At 33.5% G+C, this 17,889-nt stretch overlaps 1 protein-coding gene across 3 annotated transcripts; it reads left to right on the top strand.

Annotated features, from left to right (window-relative positions):
* The first annotated feature begins 8,600 nt into the window (after window positions 1–8,600).
* Window positions 8,601–16,451, top strand: LOC133679774 (putative axial regulator YABBY 2). 3 transcript variants are annotated; one of them, XM_062102464.1, is made up of 6 exons: window positions 8,605–9,336; window positions 11,737–11,856; window positions 12,272–12,392; window positions 13,510–13,561; window positions 13,675–13,750; window positions 16,107–16,451. In XM_062102464.1, the coding sequence occupies exons 1-6, from the start codon at window positions 9,268–9,270 to the stop codon at window positions 16,164–16,166; spliced, it is 498 nt and encodes a 165-aa protein (XP_061958448.1). In that variant the 5' UTR covers window positions 8,605–9,267; the 3' UTR covers window positions 16,167–16,451. The 3 variants fall into 3 exon arrangements, with proteins under 3 accessions (XP_061958450.1, XP_061958448.1, XP_061958449.1); XM_062102465.1 differs by having other exon boundaries at window positions 8,607–9,336; window positions 13,513–13,561; XM_062102466.1 differs by lacking the exon at window positions 13,510–13,561 and having other exon boundaries at window positions 8,601–9,336; window positions 16,107–16,169.
* Window positions 16,452–17,889: the final 1,438 nt, after the last annotated feature.

Here is a 17,889-nt window from a genome sequence, read left to right as displayed (position 1 = left end):
CTATAAGCAACATGTTGTTCCGATTCAAGGTATTGTTGTTGGTGTCGATCTGTTCTTTATGTTTTTCTGAAACTTCCAACTTTTTGTCAACTGTTTCACCTTTTCTCGTTCTTTGTCAAACTTCACCTTCAGTGTTCTAATTTCAATTTTCTTAGCTGCCAAATCTGCCTTCAAAACCTCCTCTTCATTCCCCTTTCTTTCGAACTCTTGTAATTCAGCTAGGCGACTTTCTCTCGTCATATATTTCTTGTTTAACTCATCATACTTCTCAATTCGGTCCAACAACTTTGTTTGAACATGCAAGAATTTATCCTCGACATTCTCTTGATAGCCGTTGAAGTCGGCTTTCAACGCTTCCAATTCAGAGCTGCTTTGCATCCAATCCAAAATCAGTCTTCCTCTTTCTTTCTCAGACTCTTCTATTACGGCCTTTCCTTTGCTCAATTGCAGCTCCAACATCCCTATTTTCGCATCTCTGGATTCGAGCTGTTCGTTTAGAAACACTCTGCTTTTATCTCCTTCCATCATCATCCTTTCTAATGCTGCTTTATCTCCCTTACTCTTTCCCAATTCTATTTGGAGCCTTTCTAATTGCTCCATAAGGTCTTCCTCATTACTGACCTTTTTTATTTTCAATGACCCTTCTTCAATTCGTGAAGGCCCATCTTTAGGACATGGCTTTTTCGAAGCGGCAATCGGGGTCAAATTCCTCCACTTTTCATATCCTTCACTTGAGCTAGGGTCTCTCAAACTTTCCTCCTTTTGAATTACAGTCAAATGGCACCAATCTTGTTTGATGGTTTCAAGAACTTCTCTCGCGGATTGATCCTTGAAAAACCCGAAAAATTCAGCAAGTCCCATAGTTCTTGGGATGTGTTGTATGCCACCTAATTGTCTTATTACCAGAGCCGGAGCATAGCTGACATAACCTGTGATCCCAATTAAAGGTACCAAGCATTTTTGTCCACAACTTACAATGACATCAACTGATTTAACCCAAGGGGCCTTCCAACTAAAGCTGCTACTAGGTAACTCTTGCAGTTTTTTCATCCAACCCTGATCACCCACGATTCCCCATTCTTCTTCCTCCACTATCTTCAAGGGTTTTTGGTTAAACACCAAAAATTATTAAAGATCGGCTTCTTGGTTTCAACATGGCTTACCATCCAGATGTATAATAACTGAGTACAACATCTTACTGCGCCTTTCCCCGTCTTTCTAAAATGGTTGAGGGTCAGCAAGGTCTCAGCTAATATGGCAGTTGTAGGGTTGACATGAGTATTTTCATATTCCACGAATGCAGCAGCAGCTTCTAGACTTATAACCCCTATTAAGCTTGGAAATAACACGAGACCATAGATCCCCAAAGCGATTATCCTGTCTCTTTCTAGCATTGAGACGTATTGCTCTTTTTTCCTTTCTAATTCAACTTCCAGAAATTTCCACCTTAAACCGCTGCCATTCTTCTCTAAAAATCTGCTCAGATGTGGAATCTTCAATAATTTTGACAACTCAGGAATCACCTTCCATACTCCGGTGCAGGTGTTTGGGAAACTCCGTCAACATTCCATACTCCTCTATAGTGGGACACAAATCCATATTTCCAAAGGAAAAGCATCAGTAATCGGGATCCCAAAAGTTAATCAAGGCTTTGATTGCTGGGTTCAATACTTCTATCTTTGCAATTTCCAGCAATCGCCTATATTTCCCAAAAAATGCCGCCTCATCAATGTTCTGACTATGGCCCAATATTCTCTTCATCTCATATACTACGCAATTCAGGTCTTTGACTACTGGAAGCTTCCTTGCATCATATCTAGAGCAATCTCCCTCTGATAGTTGTGACAATTCAGAATTCTGCCCATATTCCACAGTAGTAAATTTGGTAATGATGGTCATCTTATCGTTTCAAAAGACCTGAAAACCAAATGCTTTATGGTTTAGGTTGTTTCATGCAAAAATGTACTTTGTGGAGCATACACCCTATAGCCGGTTCTAAATCTTTTATGCTTGACGAGGGTAGGTTGGCTATTCAGTCTCTAAAAAGGCTCTCTTGCTGTCCCAGTGATTGCCCTCGTGGAGGCAATATGGGGGCTTGTAGGCAATGAGATGACACATGTACCAATTATTTCCAGTCTAAGCACTCAGCGAAGAGTTGGGGTTTACACAAACTTAAACTTTGACTAACAGTCGTAAGGTAAGCTGCTAGTCCCCCACTTAACTTAAAGTTTGTGTGTGCTCTCAATAATCAAAGTATGTGATGCATGAGACAGTTCTATATAATGCATGAACAATATGTGTAAAAATATTTAAAGCATATACGCATGAGACAGTTCTATATTTAACAATAAACACACGAAAACAAAAACAAATCAGACAAAAACAAAGCTTAGTCCACAAGGTCCCCAGTGGAGTCGCCATTCTGTCGCGCGTGAGCGACGTCGCGGCGATCGTCCACCCTCAATATGTATGGGGGGATATATATATCTAGTAAATATAGAGAGACAAGGAATTCTTTGTCTCTTAGCAGTGAAAAAATGGAATGGGAGTCGCCACCTAGTATTTTGGTCACTAGAAACTCTAACTGGTCTCAGAGATCGGGCACGGGGACTGGTTGCGTAAAGGGAAGGTATTAGCACCCCAAATATGCCTTACCTAAGGTAAGCTGCATTGTTTGATTGTCTGATAAAAAAAAAAAGCTAAGGTGTTATTGTATTTCTAGTTGTTGGTCCGTCTATAGTTCAAGAAAAGTCCTCCTCAATAAGGAGGTCCTTATCTTATCGGGTAAAACCTAACCGTTCTAACGTTTATGTATGTTGGTCTGTCTATGGTTCAAGAAAAGTCCTCCTCAATAAGGAGGTCCTTATCTTATCGGGTAAAACCTAACCGTTCTAACGTCTATGTAAACAAAACATATTTTTAATATCAGGAATACGTTTTATGTATAAATTCGTAATCCCATATACTAAAAGAAGACAAAAAGATTTTTTTAGAATTTTTGAAATATTGACCTAGTTCTCATGACTTGAATAAACTGGTTATTAAAGCCAAAATACATGCTAATACATATATTGTTTTTGAAATTTCCTTTGTTGTATGAAAATATGATGTTATAATATTTATATGCATATATTGGAGAGACTAGGCCGTATGCATGAAAACAAAACATTTTTTTTTTTTGAAGACTTGACTAAAACCGGGTATTTTAATACCGGATTTGTATCTTTACAGTATAAAAATACAAACCGATATTGATCAAAATACAGTAATAAAATTACATAAAATCACATATTTTTTTGAAATAATTTTTGAAGAATTTACAAAATTATATATATATATATATATATATATAATACAAAACACAATATAATACACATAATATATAATATATAAATTGGGCTGGGCTGGGCCGGCCCAACGAACTGGGCCGGACTCAGCCCCAAAATGTGTTGGGCCGATCTCGGCCCAACAAGAATCTGGTGTTTCTCTTCTAGGCCAAACCCGGCCCAGAAGGCAGGGCTGGGCCAGGATCCGCCTGGCCCAGCAACCAAAACGGGCGGGGGGAATTATTTCCCCCCCACCCCTGCATGCAGAACGCTATTCGTTCTGCATGCAGAGAAGGAAAAATAAACACGAGGGGGAAGAAGAGTTACCTGGCACGGGGGAGGCGGTGGCTTGCTGCGTTTCTGGCGGTGCTGTGGCGGAGGCCGGTGACGGTGTCTTGGCTCACGGACGGCGGCTCCAAGCAGAGGCGCTGCCGTCTCAAGCGGCGGAGAGAGGGATTCTTCCTCTTTCCTTCTCCTCCGTTTCCTCTCCTCTTCTTCTGCTACTGCGTTTCCTCTTCCTTTTATTATGTTTTTTTTCTTATTTCATCACCTGCTTCAAGCTTTTCTTTCCTCTCCTCTTGAGTTTCCTAATGGTTCTCTTTGTTTCGGTTCACTGTCTCTCAACCCGGTTCCCTTCTTTTTTTGTTTCTTCCCCCTCTTTGGTTTGTTCTCTCCTCTCTTTGATTTGTTCTCCTTTCTCTTTAGCTTTCCCTCTCTCTCTTCGGTTCTTTTTTTTCCTTTTTCTCTCTTCTCTCTGTTCTCTTTCCTCCGGGTCTTTTCCTCCCCCTTCTTTTGTTGTGTTGGGTGCTATTTATAGAGTAAGTGATCGTGGTTGTTCACTGTGGCGCATGGGGAGTGGGTCTCGCGGCGGCTGGTCGGCCATTGGGTGCTGCTGTCGAGGTTCGGCTCTTCCCGGTTTTCTGGCAGGCGCGCGACGGGTGGTCGGCCAGTGTCTTCGGTCGGTGGTCCAACGGCGTGAGGCCTCGGGTTGGTCGGTGGGTTCGAGGTGAGAGAGGGCCCGGTAAAATTTAAACCTAAAAGCTTCTTTTTCCTTCTTCCCCGCTGCATGTTCGGGGGGAAGAAGAAAGAGGAACAGTGTCGTTCAAAACGACACCGTTCTGCTCTTTTTTTTTGTATGAAACGGCGTCGTTTCAGAGAAAACGCGCCGTTTCATTTAAATGTGGCGCCAAAACGCGCCAATTTTCAAATCAGCCCTCAATTATCTTTTGTTTATTTCAATTGTGTCCCTGCCAATTTTAGGTCTCCGCCCCTCTTGTTGGCCGCGTTTTTTCACTTTAGTCCTTGGCCTCTGATTTATGCAATTGAGCCCTTAATTGATCAATAAACTTCCAATTTCTTCAATTAGGCCCCTGAATCAATTAATTCCAGCCCCCTTACTTACGCGCCTCTTCCAATTTGGTCCCTGGTTTCGGATTTTCTCAATTAAGTCTCTAATTGGCCATTAAACTTCAATATCTATGCAATTAAGCCCCTGATTTGACCTAATAAATTCCTAAAAATTATAATTTGGCCCCAGAACTTTAATTTCTTCCAATTAAAGCCCAAATTGACTTAAAAATCAATTTTTCTTGCAATCAAATCCCCTATAAATTCATTTAAAAATCCAATTAAGTCCATAAACATCCAAATTTGGGCTTTTCTCCTCAAATTTCAACTTTTCCTTCTCAACAGGGCTCTCCTCCTTCAAGAATATACTGTCAAAAATCCAATCTTTGTATTTTTAACCTCACTGACCAATTTTCCGATCATTTTCTGAGCGCTTCTGCCTCCTGTTATTTTTCTAACCCCCTTTGGCTATATATATATATATATATATATATATATATATATATATATATATTTTATGGGAACCCAAAAATGGGTTACAACAGTTACTATTATTTTCTTCTTAGTTTAGGGTTTATTTATATTATTTGGATTTAATTGTAAGTGGGCATCATATAAGTCCACATAAGGGGTCTATTAGGGTTTATTTTAGTTTGGAGTCACTATAAATAAGGGCATAAGTAGACATGTAGGGCTAGACAATTCAGATTAATAAAACTTCTTGTTTGCCGCACTTTGTGTGTATGTGTGTGTTGGTGAGATAATCTCCCTTCCATGGTTCTCTAAAGAACTGAAAACCGACTTATCAAAGAACAACTATCTTTGTGGCGTCATTCCTTATACTTCTAGTTCGCGAATTAATATTCGTTGAGTGGGGGTCTCTGTTTCTAATAGTGTTGGTGCCTAGGTACAGGTTATCTTTGTGTCACACTCCTATCAAACCTGATTTACTTGGCTTTCCGGGAATTGGTGTCTTTGCGTGTGGATTGCGTGATCACGAGGTTCACATCAAAACATCATTGCAAATGCATTGTCTTGCAAAAAACCATAGGTTATCAAAGATTTGATTATCAATATACGACAACATATTGAAAACATGAATGAACAATAAGCATATAAGGCCAATATGGGAATGAAAAAAAATGGTATTTAAACCAAGAGATTGAGTTTGGGTATATATGAGGAAAAAAAGATTTCCTACTCAAATAAGATCTAAGTTGATGTCGAGAAGAGACGAATCTTTTCAAATTCTTGAAAAGATCAATGCATGCTTACAAAGTGGATTTATCAGGTGAGTATGGTATTAGTGTTACATTTAATATACCTACTCTTTTTTTATATATATACAGGTGATGATTTGAGAGCAAATCCTTTTGAGGAGAGAAGGAACGATGTGATCCTAGCTTCAATCCCAAAAGATCCATTAAAGTTTTATTGGGTCTAGTCACGAGACTTGAAGCAAAGAGATCCAAGGATTCAATGAATGGACTTCTTCATGATACATGAGCTAAAGTGGACTTCGAGAGGACATCAAAGAATGAAGAACAAGCCTTGATTAATTTGATTCATGTTCAAGAAGGGCTTGTATGGGAGTTTCCACACATTACAGAAAGATTGGAATAAGAAGATTCAAATATGTCAATATTGACCTTTAACTACTGTTTTGACCATAATTAGATCTACATGATGAATTTTGAGGCAATTCTAGTTTAATTGGAAATTAGACATCTATACCTTTCTAGTGACATATGGTAGACCTTCTAATTCATCAAGAAGAGAGAGAACTGTTAATTTTAAATTGGGCTTCAATTCTACCAGCAAATTATAAAATTCGACTTTATGCTTGTTTTAATTAGTTGGGCTATTATTTTTTTTTTGTTAGTTTATTATAAGGCCTGCAACATTTAAGGGTTATTTGAGTTAGGTTTTATTTTATTATTTTTAGTTATTTTTTGCCTTTAATGTGTTAAGCTCTATTTTTCATGTTTGGGTCCATTAAGTCAAATTATGATTAATTTTCTACTATATAAACCAACTGTTAGCAATATTTTAGGATTGATGAATTTTTATCTAATATTATTGCATATTGTGTGCCTTTTTTCTCTTTTTATGTGATTGAGTGATTCCAATACTAAGTTCTTGATTAAAATTCCAAACTCTTTAAAACATGATAAATTTCATTGTGATTTTCATTGCAATTTATACTTCTCATTCACGTTATGTTATAATTATAGGATTGGGGAACTTGGGGTGATCAATTGTATGTAACTTTAATTCTTTAAGGCAAGATTTTTTTTGAATTAAGTTGCAAACTTTTGTTGAAACCTTAAATTAGCAAAGGACAATTTTATATCACCTGGTAGGTGATGATGTACAATTTAGGTTCTATAATCAATAAAAATCACTATATATGTATATATCGGTAAGATGCTGTAGGTGATGTACAATTCAAGATCAATATGCATTATACATGATTACTGCCGACTATAGGAATATAAACAAAACTCTTGGTTATATTGTTGCAATTGCATCAATTCTAGTTGAATTTACGTAGTGGTTTTTAACCATTGTGAGAACTAGCTAGTTTGGGTAGAACCTTCATCGATTGTTTTTAACCCTTTCATTCTCCCCAAAAGCCCCTAAACAAAAACATAGGAAATTGCTTCGCTAGATCCTTTGTGCCCCTAGCTGAAGCAAAACCTAATGCAACCAACAACCTTTAGAGCCTTCAACCCAACTTCACCCCATTCTGGTTGGATTCACAAAAAGAAAGTTCAAAATCCAACCATAATCGATCTCCAAATCTCAACCCAAACAATGATCAACAGAGACCTATCTTAGCCCAGACCACAGTTGATGACATCCTTGTCCTCCTTATCTCTGCCAATTTTCTAGATCGAAATCCAGCTGCTCCGTAACCCAGCCCCACCACCTTCTTCCACATCAAACCGACCACAGTTCCACCATAACCCACTAACCCAATACCATTTCTGATCAAAAGAACCATAACCTGAACTATCCTTCTACTTTAAACAACAAGCAACCTACGGAAACAATCAACGTAAAGGAGAGGGAGGAGAAACCAGACCAGCAAGAAAGAAAGACCAAACAAAAACAAAACAAAACTTCCTGTGATCATATCTTTTATTTCAAAGAAGATGCAGTGACTTTGCCAGTACAGGGGGAAGAGGAAGAAGAGGTGTTTAAGATGACAATGAAGGATAGGTCTAGAGTTGCAATCAATAAACTAATAATATTAACCTTCCAGGGTGTTGCAAACACAACAATCATGAATTGTGTTCCTTTTTTTATTTGCAACAATATTATGAATCTTTTGGTTACTTTCTTTCCATATACAGTAGAAAAAGAACGTCAATGATGACTAAAAATTGTTTGACAAAATGCTAAAAAGGATTTGTATTCATGGAATTATGAATGACATTATATTAATTATAAATTATAAATGATAATTTTGTTATTTTGAGGGTTTAGAGTTTTTTATTTATTAAAATGAATGTACTGATAAATCTATAAATAATTAAAAAAAAATTATTAATTATTTTAGAATGTTAAGTGTTACCATCTTTATAAAATTCAAGATATAAAATATATATTTTTAAATTAGAGCAAAAAAATAAAAACACAATCAAATAAAATATTAGAAGGGTTTTTAATTATAATTATCGGTGATCAATTCAATTGATCATGGTAATACGACTCTCCTACTGCGCTAACCACTAATCATTAATATTAACTCCTTAACTACATTACAGCCAATAGTCTTATCTAAAATAATTATAACAAAAAGTTTATGAAAAGGTTTTTAGGACTAATTAATTAGTTTTAATAAACTACAGGTACTAAGTTATAATCAACTAAAAAAAATTACCTCTGATCTCTTATTCTCATAAAGTCATTCAACTCTTATCCATGGATCTATCTCTCTATCTTTGCTCTCTTCCCTAAACATTCCAAAGAGAATTAATATCTCAAGATCCCTCTCATATCGTCCGCTACAGAAAGAGAAGAGATGGTTAGAGAAATGGATGCATGACTCCCACCCACTCAATCATAACCCCAGTACCCCACCCATATCATATTCTTCTTCATTGTCTCTCCATAAATCCGTAACTCTCTAACCTTTTTCCCCTAAAAATATCGTCACTGTGCACTACAAAAACATTAGGAAACCACTCTCAAACCCCACCTACATACCATACCATACCATACCATTTCTGGTTTTTAAATTTGCCCGACCAGTACTCTAGTCCCATCCCATCTTCTCATCTTTCACATTTTTTTGGTACACTTGTGAATTCCTTGTTTTCTTCTCTCTCCATTATTACTTGCTTACTCTACCCTGCTACCTAGTTAGTCTTTTCCTGATCTTCTTTTAATTAATTCTCTTTCTCTTTCTTTGTTTTTTTTTTTTGTTTACCCTTTTTTCTTTAATTCTTGATCTGTGTGTGTAGATATATAGATATATGCTACGTAGTACCTTTGCTTAGTCTTCACTTTTCTCTTGTTAAGGAATTCTATTCTCTCCCTTGATCTGTACTCAAATCCACAGTTTTATTAATTAGCACTAAAAAAGATGGCTCTGGACGCGGTATCTGAACGTGTTTGTTATGTTCACTGCAATTTCTGCAACACCATTTTAGCGGTACAGCACTACTCAATTCTCCTCCTTTCCTTTCTCTCCTTTCCTCTTTCTCCATGTGTGTGTGTATGTTATATCGGATATCTTCTCTCTCTCTCTCTCTCTCTTTTATGACCTAGCTAGTAGCATCACTGAGGAGTTTGCCTCATGACAGCATCATGTTCCATCATCAGCTAAGCTCTTGTTGGTGAAAGTTTTTTGGTTTTGTAGGTTAATATAGATGGGAAATAAGAGGGGTTCAGCTGAAAAGACTGGTGCTGAGAATATAGAAACATGTGGTTTATAGAATAATAATGTATAACTGTAAATCCAATCTTTTTTTTGAAATACAAAGAAGTCCTTTTCTTGGAATGATTTTCTTTGAACCATCATTGGTCGAAGACTTTTCTTGGTTTTACTTTGAAATAGCTAGCAATTCTCTCTCGTGTCATATTTTATGAAAAATTCTATCTCGGTTTGGCCACCAAAGCCTGCAAAAATCATTTCTGGTGTCTTGGAACATGTGAAACATTTAAAAGCCTTTTTCAGACTTGTGATTTTGAAAACTCGGTAGTTGAAGAAGACAAGAGAATTCATTGAAACCCATTTGATTTAAAGCCCTTGGTGATCTATCAAATAAGAAGAAAAAGAAAAAGCTACATTTCAACAAGTTTAAGAAAAGAAATCCCAAGGTCTTTTTACTAGGGCTACAGGTAGGTTTAGGGTTCTTACTTGACAGGTAATGTTGCCAGTACTCCAAAAGAAGCTTTTTCCCTTGCAGAAACTTTAGAAAGTTTCAAATTTTCATGCTGCTAATCTACTGCTCATGAATTAATTAATGGAGCCTGACAACTATTTCTAGCCATGGCTTTCCATCTACTAATCTATATTACCTTTTATCATTAGACATTATTTCTAGGGGTGAACTGGTTAAACATTGTTCAAGATCTCGCTATCTTGAAGGTGGGTGGGTGCTTCTGTTGCTGCATACTAAGGAACTGAAATTATCTCTTTGATCTCAAATATTAGTTATGTTGCATATTTTCAGGATTGTGTATCCCTGTAAGCACAAAAGTGACTGCTTTTCTTGGTTCCTACTAGAGAGTTTGTGGAGAGCTGGCAAAGAGCATCATAATGGCCAAGCGAAACTAAAGCCCAAATAAATGTTTTTACTCCCTTTTTCAAACCCTTTCATCATAGCATGCCTCTGCTAAAACCCCCTTTTGAAGTGCATTCTCCTATAATACTCTCTCTCTCTCTCTTACTCTTCCCAATCTCTTTTTTAAGAAATGAAGATCCAAAGCACTATACTCAAATTTCAGTAAAAATCATTCCTATATCTTTATTGTTTGCCATCTTTGATAGCTGTATTTAATTTACAGCTCAATGGTTTCCCTTCAAGTCAAGTCCTTTTCAATCTCCTCTCCTTCTCTCTCAATCTCTTTGTGTTGGCTATTTTTTGTTTTTTATCACCTTGCTTCTGTGTCAGGGAAAAAAGTCAGTATAGCACCGAAAGGAAGGAAATATTGAAGGGGGATAGAGAGAGAGAGAGAGAGAAGAGAATGGAGGCATTTAAATTAAGGGTCTCTCTAGTTATTACCCATGTGAGGTGTCTGAGAAATCAGTGGTAACTGAGTACAAGTGCCTTCGATCCCAACATAGAAAAAAGAATCACTCAAGCATCTCCGAGCCCCTTAAATAGCCCTTAAATAATGAAAAATGATACACTGATCTCTTGCAGAGAAAACATTGCTTTGCTTCATCACTCCCTCCAGCTTCTCCTCGCTCCGCCTTCTATCTCTAACATCTCTCACATACACCCCCACATTTCTTGTCTTCTCTTACTTTCTATAAATAGTTCCACTTTAAATTTCAACCTATACCTTTGCTCCTCCTCCTTGTCCCTTCTTATGTCCTAACTCCTATATTTCTTTTATGGCAGATCAGAGTACCTTTTTTTTGTTTGTTTCTCATGAGATATATAAGTTGCATGAGAGACTTCAACTTTTCAAAAAAATTACCTTATTAATTTCAAGACTAGATATGATGTTCTATAGATGTCGTTTATAATTACTTTTTGCAGAGCTCTCAAATTAATAAAGTTGAAGTATCTGCAATGTTGCTATCATCAATTCATGTCATGCTAGATTTATAGATCATTAATACAATAATGGTCCAGCTAGTTTTAAAAAATGTGGGCATAATTAACTTAAAACCTCAAATCACAAACTAACAAAACCTAGCCCTAAGCTTCAGTTAATTTGGATGCTAGCTAGGGTTCTGTCAAAATCTTAAGCAAATTTTGTATACATTTGGATCTATCCAAGTGATTTTCTTGTGCGTGCGTGCGTGTGTGTAGGGGGGGGGGGGATTTACACAAAAATATAAGACATTCCTTTCAAGTTATACAATTCTTCCTGGCAGGTTAGTGTTCCAAGCAGCAGCTTGCTCCATATTGTGACAGTTAGATGTGGGCATTGTGGCAATTTGCTGTCTGTGAACATGGGAGCTTCCTTAGAAACACTTCCTCTTCAAGATGCCCAGGTGAGTATCGTTTCAGATTCTTTTGACTTTCTTTTCATGGACATTCTTATGGTTAACTGTATACTCTTTATATGCTGGGCAAGAATATTTTTATATAAGGAAAATTTTAGAGAACAAAAGGATACAAGTTTTTCAGTGAACAAGATTATTGTTCTTTTTTAAATTGAATATTTATAACATTTCCGAAAGGAAAGGTAATATAAGACAATTATTGTTCTTTTTTTTTCCTGTATTTGTGTGTGACTTTTGGCTGTATATATTCTTAATTAAAACTTACAAATCTGTTTTCCAAGCTACGCTATTGTGATATATTCAGGCTTACTATTTCCTTTTTTCTTCTTTCTTTCTTTCTTTCTTTCTTGGTAAGAAAATGTTTCTAGGTGCACTTATCTAATTTATTTGTTCAAAATCACAGAAACTGCACCTTATAAACTCTGAAGATTTGAACAAGGACAGAGGGTCATCTTCCAAACCTAACATGGTCACTGCTTTTAAGTCTGCCGAGCATGAACCACCAAGAATGTCCCCCATCCGCCGTGAGTTTCTCTTTCTCCCTCTCACACAGGTGGATGTATGCGTGTTCTTCTCGTTTTTATTCTTACTCGAAACTTAATGTCATTTGCCATAGTTTATTGGTTGTGTAACGTAGTTTACTAGTGGACGTCCTACCTATACGAATGTGTAGGTAGATAAGTAATGCCTTAGTACGTGGTTGATACAAGTGGTTAAATGCTTCCAAACAACATACATAGGGTTAAGGTATGAACGGACTTGGACATGTTGATGAGAAAGTGACTCCAAAAATAATAACTTTTTGTTTATTTATATAATCTGGTGTGGCATAATCTATGTTTTGCATCAATTATATATTTAAAAGTATATAGTTTTGTAGGAGTATCATTGAAAATTCTCTTTTAATTAAAAAAGTTATAATTCATAAAAAAAAATTATTTTTTTCAAATTATAACCATATAAACTAACGAAATAGATACCCCATCAACCACGTTCAAGAATGTTGATTTTCTTTTATATCATAGCCCATTCAAGAGTGTTGACATTTCGTGAGAAATGGAACTGACTATTAAATGAGAAACATTGCCCTATAACATATGGTGAGACATTTTGAAGTTTACCTTGGTGTATATGTATTGATTTCTTTTATGATTATTAATGAAGCATCCGAGAGAAATGGAGAAATATATATACATGTCTTTAAGTTCGTACTTTATTTGGTTGAACGAACTAATAGTCACACTCGTTGTACTTGCTTATTATGAAAATTGCACAGACCTAGTTATGGATTGTCTGTCACTTTATGAAGGATTGTACCATGCTTAATTATATATTTGCCTATTCGACCTAAGAAATTAGCTATGGTTTTGACAACATGGAATGTGGGCACTGGATTTGCAGGTGGAATGTAACAGACTCATGGTCATTATATATATCCTATGGTTATTTTAGGGTTAATAATCAGTCAATTCTAATCAGTGGATGCAATCCTAGTGTGTATAATTTGAAAAAATAATAATTAATTAAATGTTTTTAAATATATAGTCGGGATAAAACAGAAAATAATAGCAATTATTGATGTATATAATTAATTATATATGTTTAGGAACTAATTATTTCCCTATCAATTGTCAACAAAAGCAGCCCCTGAGAAGAGACAACGTGTTCCTTCTGCATATAACCGGTTCATCAAGTATGTTGACATTTTCTATTTTTGATGAACATCATCCCCTCCCAGTAAGAGTTGATCTTAAGCCTTTATTTAAAACTGTGTAAAATATATACTCTTGTAAAATCACTTTGCAGGGAGGAAATTCAAAGGATTAAGGCTTGTAATCCTGACATCAGCCATAGGGAAGCTTTCAGCACGGCAGCAAAAAATGTGAGTTTGTGCCTTACATTTATTTTATTTTTTCTTTATAGCAAATTAATTGGAAACAATAAAAAGATATATTATATTATCAGTTTTTTTTTAATGAAACTTTATGTGACCAGTTTAATTAACTTCTGGACAATCACTACCTGTTAGAATGAGTCCATAATATATTTTTTATGGTATCTTTAGAAGAGACATGTTGCCAGGGCTTGAATTTTTAGGAGGAGTTAGATATAAATATTGTGTTTTTTTTTTTTATTATTAAAAAAAGATATTTGAATCCGAGATCTATTAGAAAGATGGAAGAAACGGATGGATGTTGAGCTGTGCACGTTGGATATATACAGATTAAAATAAATAGTGAGTTGCATAACTTTTTTTGTACAATGCTAATATTATTTTTTAGAATTATTGTTACGAATATTAAAATAACATATAGGATAGTGTACTATCATGACTAAAAAAGAACTGAGATTAGGGATGTGAACTGGTTAGATTTGGATCTGACTGACTTGCTTTAATATATGGATTGTATTTTGATGTATTCCAATTCAGTTTTTCACTTGTAGATCTGGATCCTAATTGGTGTGGATCGGATTCGGATATCCATGGAATTTATTATTCAATTTATCTTTGAACAAAATAGTGCCCTCATTCAACGTTTTGCTGTTAAATGAAATTCTACCACCACATGTCTAGAATAAATATGTTATGATTATATTTCATATGTCAATTTTTAAAAAAAAAATCAAATAATCGTAATAAAATTTTATTTAAAGTTTAAAATTAATTTAAATTAGGCAAGAACAAAGCTAAAATAAAATAATAAAATTCCTACTCTAGACACCACTTGTTTGAGATGAAAGAAAATCTTAATGTTTTACAAATGACAAGCTTGATATTGACAAAAATTCATATTGGATAAGACTTAATAAATCGGAAACATAACTATAATAATAGCGATAAAAATCTATAATTCATTAATTTTTTCATGTGTTTATAAGATTTTTCACAAGATAAATAAAAATCTATCACGTGATTGTTTGAAAAAATAATCATCAAGGTAGAGAATATAAGGAACAAAAGTATATAACATTATTTAGCATTGGAATTTGTAAATAAATTATACATCTAAACAAAGTGACATATTTTTTCACATTTAGATTTATTTATGTTTTAAGAATATTATATTTATGAAAATAATATTAATATTTACTTTTGATTAAATTGTTATCTAACCAAGATCGATATTTGATCTAGGTTATCGGATTTAGATCATAAAAATATATGTATTAGATCCATTTAATTACACCCAAGTGGGATCAAATTCGAGTTAATATTCTTCATCCATTAACAAAACAAGTTGAGATCATTTTAAAATGTATTTATATATCATTAATAGTGGAATATAATATAACATAATCTAAAAATATAGAATAATATGAATTTAGGAAAATTAATTTTAGTAGGTAAGAAAAAAATCTTTGTATTACCCAAAAAAATATAACACAATCCCATTGGTATTTAAAAAATATATAAAGTGATATATGAATTCTTGAATTTTCATTAGATCATTGTTTTGCTAGATATATGTAAAAAATAAAAAATAGACAATGTAGGGTTTTTTTTTTCCAATATATAAACATAAACAGTGTCTTGTCAATTGTTTGGGTGCTAAAATATAGCAACTTCTAGTATAAATGTATAATACCTTTTTAATTTGATGATCAAGAAATATTTTTAAATTAATTTATATGTTAATTAATACTATTTTTTTATGGATGAGTCTAGTAGAGTGCCTTATTTAAATGCAACATTTTGTTTTCTCCTGCTTAAAATCCAAACCTTCTTCAGTAACATAAAATTAAAATGGTGCATGAGGCTAGGAGATCATAACATTGCAATCTATATATATAATGTATTTTTTTATGGTAATTAGATTTTTTGAGGATTAAACTACTGTTAATCTAATATTATTTTTGCATCTATTTACCATAGAGTAATTGTAATCTTATACAATAATTTTACATAATCTATTTATCAAGAAATTAAATAGCACTTATTGGATGGGTATCTTGTACATTAAATAAATGAATTTTATTAGTGAATCTCATATACTATATATAATCATGATTTTGTGCCATTGGACATGTGATAAACAATTAATTAATTAATTAATATTTTAGAATTTGAGATTTGATTATATTTTTATTATCATTAACTATCACTAACTAATTTCTTAAAGAATTAACGTCTATTCACCTTCAAATAAAACAAAATCATTCCTTAATAGTGTTAATTTAGAACATTTGACAGCTGGACCCAATAAAAAACATTAATAGAATATATATTTGTTTTTCAGTGGGCACATTTTCCACACATTCACTTTGGACTGAAGCTGGATAGCGACAAGCATCCTTAATTAGACCACCAGTCATTCGCCGGAGAGGCACTCAAAAAACTAATGGATTGTACGAGATCAATGGTGTCCTGTGAGTAGTAAAACACACACACACATATATATAATAAGCTATATATAGCTACTTTTTTCCATGTATAATTATAATAATACCTCGAGTATCATCGAAGATTATATAATTATGTGTGTTAATTTCATATTAAAAAAAAATAATTTCCTAACACTTTATAAAGTGAATGCTATTTCAGTGATTATTATTGCATTTATATATGTTGGAATTTTGTAGAATATTGCTGTGCAAATTTTTAGTTTCATTTAGTACCATTCTCTTTTATTGTTGTACAATATATTTTTAAATAAATTTTTTATATTTTTAATATTAGTATATTAAAATTATAAAAAAATTTAAAAAAATTATTTAATATTTTTTTACAATAAAAAATAATTTTAAAAAACATCTTTAAAAAACACTTGAAAACAGAAGCAATAACAGTGTCAAGTACCTAAAAAAACGAGAGACAGAGAGAATATTATCATAGCCAGAAAGTCCCACTTAACCGATATGACATTTTATGATTTAATGTTACACTCAAAGAACCATTATGGATTTATTGTCTGTATGCAAGCTTTTTATATTGCAGTACTGTGTATATCACAAGAAATTTTATAGAGAAAGATGCACAATGGATAAAGCTCTTGCATGTATTTACATGCAATGCAGAGTTAAATAACCGTTCAATTTAAAATTTTTAATTATTATAAAAAAATTTAATTTTAATTTTATATTATTCTACAATGGTATAATATTGCCATCTCGGAAAAAAAAACTCAAACTATTTTGGAATTAAAAAAAAAGTGGATGTATTTTTTTTCAAAGATAAGAAGCCACATTAATATTCATAAAATAAATACTAAATAATTTTATGGTTACCGGATATTTATATAATTATTAATTTTAAAATCTGTAAAATTATTTGAAATAGGCATAAGTTACAGATATTTATATTAATTTAAAAAATAATAATAATCACCAAACTATAAGCAGACATATGTTGAAGAAAAGAAAGATTTTCCGTAAGCAGAAGCAGACACCAAATTTGATGTGACGAAAAACATGCAGAGATAACAAGACATACCACCTTGGGATTCTCAAACACACTTTTGTGTGTGTCCAAGGCTGCCCAACCATTTCATACGTGCATATGAATTCTCCAGAGGTGATCATTTCACATGTCACTGCGCTTATTTAGAGGTTTTTTTTTAAAAAAAAATATCATAATACTATGATTTAAAAAAAAATGAAAAAGAAACTCACCTTTTATTCATCTTACATAGCTAGTAGCTATATATTGACGTATAGTGCTTTCTTCATTATTTGCCTACAAGGAGGAAAAGAAGTAAATTTATTCAAAAAAATATTTAACTGCTGGCAATGAAAAAAACCCTAGATTTTCTCTCAAACAATCTAGAATTTTGCACATTTTTTAGTGTCAGTTTGAGCTAAGATTCAACCTTTTTTTTATAAAAATTTAAATTTTTTCTGTTTTAAATTTTTTAAATGTTTTCAGATCATTTTAATACGCTGATATCAAAAATAAATTTTAAAAAATAAAAAAAATATTATTCTAATATATTTTTTAATTAAAAAACACTTTAAAATCAATTGATACCACACTTCTAATTACTTGTAGGTCAAATTTACCTGTTAGTCTCTACCTTTCCGTAC

This window comes from Populus nigra, chromosome 19, assembly GCF_951802175.1.
Source record: "Populus nigra chromosome 19, ddPopNigr1.1, whole genome shotgun sequence".
Lineage (NCBI taxonomy): Eukaryota > Viridiplantae > Streptophyta > Magnoliopsida > Malpighiales > Salicaceae > Populus > Populus nigra.
Note: the sequence above shows the minus strand (reverse complement) of the source record. Positions and strands in the feature narration are given on the sequence as shown.